The sequence below is a fragment of the Mus pahari genome, chromosome 14, assembly GCF_900095145.1.
Source record: "Mus pahari chromosome 14, PAHARI_EIJ_v1.1, whole genome shotgun sequence".
Classification (NCBI taxonomy): domain Eukaryota; kingdom Metazoa; phylum Chordata; class Mammalia; order Rodentia; family Muridae; genus Mus; species Mus pahari.
Genome location: NC_034603.1, coordinates 23302238 through 23310690, shown reverse-complemented (window position 1 = coordinate 23310690; position 8453 = coordinate 23302238). Strand labels below are relative to the sequence as shown.

At 45.1% G+C, this 8453-nt stretch overlaps 1 protein-coding gene across 1 annotated transcript in view; it reads left to right on the top strand.

Annotated features, from left to right (window-relative positions):
• Positions 1-8453, top strand: part of Fat2 (FAT atypical cadherin 2) — a 91879-nt gene that overhangs the window by 42624 nt on the left and 40802 nt on the right. Inside the window, exons 6-8 of the mRNA XM_021213675.2 lie at positions 2931-3141; positions 5736-5875; positions 7130-7411. Of these exons, the coding sequence (XP_021069334.1) occupies positions 2931-3141; positions 5736-5875; positions 7130-7411 (633 nt within the window). The remainder of the gene's footprint in view (positions 1-2930; positions 3142-5735; positions 5876-7129; positions 7412-8453) is intronic.

The following is an 8453-nucleotide window of genomic DNA, read 5'->3' as shown; positions in this document are numbered from 1 at the left end:
TGTGTAGCCTTGGCTGTCCTGGAACTCACTCTGTAGACCAGGCTGGCCTCAAACTCAGAAATCCACCTGCCTCTGCCTCCCAAGTGCTGGGATCAAAGGCATGTGCCACCACTGCCCAGCAACTCTGCCTCTTAATAAAAGTTTATTTGCTAATTTATTCTGTATGTATAGGCGTTTTGCCTACATGTTTGTGTGTGTTCCATGTGCATGTCTGGTGCTGTGGAGGTCATCAGAGGCTGTTGGATCCTTTGAAACTGGAGTTACAGGTGGTTCTGAGCTTTCATATGTGGGTGCTGAGAATAGAACCCAGGTCCTCTGGAAGAGCAGCCAGTGCTTTCAACTGCCGAGTCTTCTCTCCTACCCCCTAGATTCTGCCTCTTGAGAAAGACTCCCCAGCCCCAGCACTGCTTCATAAGGAACCCAGCTTGCAGTGCATGAAGCTCTGAGGGACACGTTGAAACCATCCCTAGACTATAACAGGGTGAAGCAGGTGAGGAAGGCCTGGAGGGGCTCTGTAGAAGAATGGTCCCAGATGGTGAATTTCTGTGAAGGCACAGGAGGAGGGAGATCACCTTCTTTGTCTTCACTTAGGTAACCAGGGTGTCACCACTCTCTCCCAGGGGAGCAGAATTGTGGACTGTGCGCCTCTCTTTTTGAGGACAATAAAGGACCCTGAAATTCCCTGTTCTTTCAAATAACAACTTAGCAAAATTAACCATGGTCTCAGAATCAAGATAGATCTATTCTGTATGTTTTTAAAAAGTTGTATTTACTTTGTTTTTAATTATAATTTTTTATACGGGGTCTTACTATGTAGCTTTGGCTAGCCAGGAAGCCATTTCTTAGACTAAGCTGGCTGGGAATTCACAGGGATTCATCTATCTCTTGCCTCCTAAGTGCTGGGGTGAAAGGCATGCTCCACCTCTAATTTTTTTCCCAGAAAATATGTGTACACGTGTGGGAGTGTATGCACTTGTGGAGGCTAGCAGCAACTGATGTCTCCAGAGCTGGTGTTATAGGTGGCTGTGAACTATCTGACATAGATGCTGAGAACTGAACTCAGGTCCTCTGAAAGAACAGCAGGTGCTCTTAACTGCTGACCTCTATCACCCAGTGCCTGGGGTTTCACCCAACTACAGCCACATGGCATCTGTTAGGCAAGTCTTCTACCACTGAGCCACATCCCCAAGCCCTAAAATTGATTAAAAAACCCTGAACCACTTCAGGTGAAAATGGCCTGTCTGATACCACACCCTCATGGCTGTGGCTAGTCGCCGCTCCCTTCTCAGAGTAACTCCTCATTCTAAACCTGTGTTGGTGCATTTCCAGCACCCTGGATTTTATATTGTGCATCAAGCCACACGTCTAATCCCCGCAGATTCCTGCACAAGCATCCAATGAGGACCTTGAGAAGCTGGAGGAGAGTGGAGGCAAAGGCTTCTGAGGCTCATGAGCAAAAATAAGTCAATTATCTCCGAGAAATAGACCATGGGCTTTCCTTAGTGACGGACAGCAGCTCCTGTCGGGAGACACTGACCTGGGCTGCCCTTCTTCAGACAAGCCATCTCTGTGACCCGAGGCTAAGATGCCAGCCTGTCAAAAGGCAGGTCCTGAGTTCTCATACCACACCACTAAACTGAAGCTCAGCCTTGTTGCCGATGGGTCACGTGACCCAGGGTATGAACTCAGGGGATGAACATGGAGTCCCCGCTTCTGCCTACAAAGGGGAGATAAATTACTTCAGTATGTCTCCCTGGGCTACAGTGAGGATTAAAGGCTGCACACGGAGCTTAGGGTGAGAACTGATCATAACAGAGCTCGATGAGTCTGATTCATTCGGTTTGTGTTTGTTGTCAGTGATTTGCCATCTATGAGTCCAAAACCCAACTTAGGAATTACCATGCAGTAAGAGAGAGTGGCTTTCTTGGGGAGTTGTTCTCACCACTGTGATCGCATCCCTGACAGGAGCAGCTTACGGGAGGGAAGATTTATTTGGGTTCACATTTCTAGAGGGTCTTATCTATGATTACTTGGCCATGCTCAGTTGGGCAAACATCATGGCGGTAGGATCATGTGGTAGAAAAGAAGCATTCACTTCATGGCTCACCAGGGAGCTGAGAAAAAGAGATTCAGGTGGGAACTAAGGCATGACATAGTCTCCAAAGATGTGCCCTAGTGACCTCTGTCTCAGCCCACGTGCACTTCTCACCATCTCCCATCACACTTGCTTCATACTAAGAACACATCAAGAGACTGACCCATTAATTAAGTCAGCACCCTTGCAATCCAATCTTTTCTGGAAATGCTATCACAGAGACACCCAAGGGCATGGTTTACTAATCTCCTAGATATTCCTCAATGGAATTACATTAGTTACCTCTGTTGCTGTGATAAAATATCATGACCAAAAGCAACTTTAGAAGAAAGGATTCATTTTAGCTTATGGTTCCAGAGGGAGAGAGTTCACTATGGCAGGAAGGTAGCAGTAGCAGGAAGCAGAGAGCTCACATGTCATCCACACACAGGAAGCAAAGGGAGACGGAACAGGAAGTGGGGCAAAATGATAAACCCTCAAAGCCCTTCCCCAGTGACATACTTTCTCCAGCAAGGCTGCATTTCCTAAAGGTTCCACAACCTCCTCAAACAGTGCTGTCTACAGAGGATCAAGTGTTCAAGTATCTAAACCCAAAGCAGTCATTTCTCATTCAAACCACCACACGGATCAAGTTGGCAACCAATATTAGCTGTCTCAGTGTTTTGTTGTTCTGCTTTTCCACCTATCAAGAGATTCTAGAATGTAGGCTACAAGTGTTTGCCTAATTACCAACAGAGCTCCTGTCTTATCATCATCCTTCGAGTGTGTGCCCAGTGGGTGAGTGAGTGGAAGGCCACTCCCATGATGACTCACAGAGCTTTTGGTATTTTCTTAGATCAAGGCAACAGACAGTGGTCAGCCAGCACTCTCTACCAGTGTCCGGCTACACATCGAATGGATTCCCCAGCCTCGGCCATCTTCCATCCCACTGTCCTTTGATGAGTCCCACTACAGCTTTGCAGTCATGGAGACAGACCCTGTGAATCACATGCTCGGAGTCATCAGTGTAGAGGGACGGCCTGGCCTCTTCTGGTTCCGCATCTCAGGTGAGGACCAAGGAGAACAAATTCCTCTATTTTTATATCCTCACCTGATGCAATGCCCTGTCCTTCTTATGACCTACTCCATTACAGCCCCATCATTTTCTTCTTCTGACTGTATCTTCCCTGGTTTTCTGGGACATTGGGTAGAAGGAACAACACATCTGTCAGGCCTCTTTTTTGAGACTGGCCTCAAACTCATAAATCTGCCTGCCTCTGCCTCACAAGTGCTGGGATTAAAGGCGTGCACCACCACTGCCCGGCTAGGCCTTTTCTGTTATAGCCAACACCCTGGCTTGACCATCTGTGATATTAACAATGTCATGATAATAATGATAATAACTAGGTGGACCCTAGTTATACAAAATGCCCAGGAGATCTTAGCAGAATAGTCTAGAGAGACCCAGAGAGAAAGCATCAAGTCAGGGCAGAGCTGTGTTGACTGAGCCCAAGGTTAGCATGGGGTCATTCACCCCACACCTGCCCTAAGTTACGTGTGTGTGTGTGTGTGTGTGTGTGTGTGTCCATGCACTCATGAGCACATGTGCATGTGTGTGTGCATGAGACTGAACTCAAGGTTGTATGCTCTGTCAGAGACACACATCCTGACTTCATCCATGTTCTTTGTCATTCTAAGAGGTTCTTGGATGTGGGCTCTGGTGGGTGACTCTGCTGTAGCATTTCTTTCTGTCAAGGTTTTGCTGTTCATGTATTTAAAACAAAACAAACAAAACATCTGAGGGGCATAGAGCCCTCTGGGAGATGGAGGAATGCTTAGGTCTCCTTTTTAATAACGTGTATACACACAGGACCACTCACAAATGTAAACCTACTTATAAATGTAAAGGTTTTTTTTTGTTGTTGTTATTGTTTTTATTTTTAGACTCCCTGCTATCTATCTATCCAGAGACTTTAAATTTTAATGTCTCCATTTCAGCATTGCCTGGACCACGGAGTCTTGCTGCAGCAGATTGTAGTCTGGGCTGGAGGCAGAGTAGGATAACCACTTGACCCAAGATCCTGGACTTCTTAGACTCCCAGTTCTTATTCTCAGCTCGTTTAATTGTTTAGGTTTTTTTTCTTCAGTGTGTAATTAATGCATGAACCCAAATAACATTTAGGAACCAGAAATGTGTGTAAAGAAGAAACAACTATCCAAATATAATTCACTGAAAGTCTCACCAATCCAAATATAATTCACTGTTGTAATGTTGATGTGTTTCTTTATGAACACACACACATACACATGGGTCTATATTAAAATATTATTTTTATTTTATATGTAATATATTGTAAACATATTTATGCATAACCAAACAGAATTCTGCTTAGTAGATATTTAAAGAGCTTCATGCTATTCTATAGCTTACTTATTTATGTTATCTTTAATATTTTAAAATTTATTCTTTGCAGATCTCATATCTGTACCTACAGTATCTTGATCATATCTTCCCCTTTACAAATCCCCAACACACCTCCCTCCCAACTTTACATCCTCTTTTTAAAACATTTAATCTTTGAATTATGTGGACATATGTGTACCTATTTATGGATGTGCCACTTGGGAATGGATGTCTGCAGAAGCCATTTGGCCCCCAACCCCTGGGACTGGAGTTATAGACATTTGTAAGGCACTCAACCTGAGTGCCAGAAACTGAACTTGGGTCCTCTGGAAGAGCAGCAAGCACGCTTAACGACTGAGTCATCTCTCCAATCCTGGCATTTCACACGTTTAGTCTTTATCTAACCCTGACCCCTATCTTCCTGCTCCACCCCTTAAACCTTTCCATCTGAATTCTTTTAAAAAAAATCAACTTCCTCTTGTTGCACAGACTGGTTTTCACTTGTCCTTGTGTTGGGCAGTTTGCACAGTCTATGATGAAGCTATGAGTCTGGCTCCATCATCCCCTGTGTATCGTAATCCCAGTGTCAGTCACTTTCCGGTTGTGATAAAAAAAAATCTCTTAGTGAGTCATTTTGGCTCATGGTTTCTGAATCTTCAGCCCACGATGGCTTAGGTCTGTGCATTCAGGCAGAGCATCTTGGGTCCATGTGGAACATCATGGCAGCAGGTATGTGTGGTGCATGGCTACTCTTCACTTGACAGCTGACCAAGAAACAAGTGAGACAAGAAGTACCCAGGGGTTCTCCCAAGGACCCAGATCCTCAGTTTCCACAAAAAGAGTTCCTCCCAAAAGGGCACTTCCATCTGAGGACCGGGCATTCAAATAATGAGCCTATGGGGGTGGGTGAGATACTCCATGTTCAAGCAGTAAAAATCCCAGAAGCAGAATACATTCTACAGCAGCTTTTGTTTTTCCCACAGCTCACAGACCTGTGTTTCTCTAGGTAGTTTGATAATTGGACAAACAGTATAACACCTTTTTGATCTCCCAAGGAAATATACTCTAGTCTGTCACCGGATAGCTACCATTCCCAGACAGTCTTAGACCCTCTGATTTCTTTGGACACCCACAGACATGTCAGCTAAAGTCAGCCAAGGCTGCCACTTACCAAGTATTCTAGGTCTGTGGCCAAATCCAGGTTGGTCTACAGCTGCCTAATTCACTGACATCATATCTGCTCTTTCCCTCCTTCAGATGGGGATAAGGACATGGACTTTGACATTGAGAAGACCACGGGGAGCATCGTGATAGCCAGACCTCTTGATACGAGGAGAAAGTCTAGCTATAACTTGACTGTGGAGGTGACAGATGGGTTCCACACCATTGCCACCCAGGTGAGAGACCTTAGTCAAGAGTTCCTGGCTTGGGAATAGATCAGAGGTGAACCTGAAGTAAGGCTATCAAAGTCTTTCTGTTGATATGAGATTCCTTAAAGAATACTGAGGTTAGAATCTATGTTCTGGGTACCAGTAAAACTCCATTTCTGTAGCTGTGGGAGAATCCCTCCTCCCTGTTCTATATCTCCATATAGTGATAGAATTTATGCAAACAAACAGTTTCAATTAAAGATAGTCTGCCCTAAGGGCTACAGTGGGAATGAGGAACGACGTGCCATGTGGCTCTCAACTTCTGCTTTGACTGTTGTAAAGTAAAGCCGTTAAAGATACTGGGATTTTACACATTTTGCTTGAAGAAATAGCCCAATGAGATTGCTCTGTTTACCCTGACAACCAAAGCAACTTCAGAAAGAAGGGGTTGGTTTGGCTTGAAGTTCCAGGTTACAGTTCTTCAGGGCAAAGAGCTCAGGCTGCAGGAACTTGAGGCATCTGCTTGCATTATATCCAAGTCAAGAGTAAAAGCAATGGATTAACACATGCATGCTAGAGTTTGCTTGCTTTCTCTACTATTATATAGTTCAGGATCCCTAACCTAGGGCATGGCACAGCATTAGATGGGTCTTTCTATCTAAATTAATATAATCAAGGAAATCCCTCACAGATATGTCTAGAAGCCAACTAATCTAGACAACACCTCAAGAGTCCCTTCCCAGGCGATTCTTGTTTGTGTCAAGTTGACAACACTAACCACCACAGGGACTTACTCTGTCAACCAGGTTGGCCTGGAACTCACCTTGTAGCCCAAGTCTATATGATGATTCTGTCTCAGATTCCCATATACTGGGATTACAGATGAGCAACACCATGTCAAACACACACACACACACACACACACACACACACACACACACACACACACACACACGATTAGTGGCAAGCTAGATGTGGTGGTATGTGCCTTTAATCCAGGCATTCAGGAAGCAGAGGCATACGGATCTCTGAGTTTGAGGCTAGCTGATCTACAGAGCAAATTCCATGACAGCCAGGGCTACATAGAAACCCTGTTTACTGGGCAAGCTGGTATCTGAAAGCTTGTTAGTTTGAAATACCTCAGTAGCTATTTTCTGGGTAGAAAGACAGCTGCTTTCCAGACACTACCAACATGGATGGGACCGTGAAGTTCAAGCAAACACCATTCCTGTGCCATTGTACATCACAATCTGCCTCTTTGCTTCTTGTCCCTGTGCCCAGGTTCACATCCTTATGATCGCCAACATCAACCACCACCGGCCTCAGTTCCTGCAGGATCACTATGACATCAGGGTCCCCCAGGACACACTGCCTGGGGTTGAACTCCTCCGAGTCCAGGCCACAGATCAAGACCACGGCAAGGGCCTCATCTATACCATTCAAAGCAGCCAGGACCCTGGAAGTGCCAACCTCTTCCAGCTGGATCCAAGCAGTGGAGTGTTGGTGACAGTGGGGACATTGGACCTGCACTCCAGGCCCTCTCAGCACATTCTGACAGTTATGGTGAGTAAACACAGGAACAGAAAAAGACTGGAATTTTAGTTACTTTCTCATTGCTGTATTGAAATACCCTGACAGAAGCAACTTCAGAGAGAAAGTTCCAGAAAGCTTCAGTCCATCATGGTGAATAAGACATGGCAGCAGGCAGAGAGGCATGGCAGCAGAAGCAGAAGGCTGGCTGCTCACACTCATCCACACTCAGGAAACAGAGTGAATAGGACCTGAGGCCAAGCTATAAACCCTCTAGGCCCACTCCCAGTGACCCACTTTCTCCATTAAGCCTTCACCTCTTAAAGCTTCCATAAACTTCCCAACCTAGGCGCCAAGTATTCAAACACATGCACCTATGGGGTCATTTCATATTTAAATCACAGTGGGCTTGCACGTAGGTAGATAGAGTGGGCATGCTGGTCCCTAAGGAGGCAGGTATGTAGACAGTCACAACATAAACCCTGGGACAGAGGTGTAATATTTCACATCTGGCCACAGGCACTTTCTTTAAGGGATACTTGGAGTGAAGATACAGGTAGATTAGTTGACTGGCAAGGAATCTCCTGCCAGGTTGCTCTGGACTCACCCCAAATACTTACAACAGATCTTTGCCCACTCTGTGGTTTAGGGTTGCATGGTAGAGCCATGTATTGTCAGACATGGGAGGGACCCAGAGATCCTCCAGCCTTAGGCAAGGAAAAGAATCAAGCAAGCAAGCCTGTGGGGTCTAACATTTAAGGAGGACTTACTATCTGAGTCCTGTGCTTCTGCGACTCAGAAAGTGAGAGCTACCCTGAATTTTACACCCTACATTCCCTAACTACCCCAGCGCTGACCCTGTGAGTTTCTCTTATCTATGTCTGAGGTCCTCAGAAGAAGAAGAAAAAAAATTGCTAACTACCATATAGTTATTTATGAGTAAGCTGGGGTTGGGATCTTACCATCTGTTTTAGGATCAGGATTCTTTCTTTCTTTCTTTCTTTCTTTCTTTCTTTCTTTCTTTCTTTCTTTCTTTCTTTCTTTCTTTCTTTCTTTCTTTCTTTCTTTCTTTCTT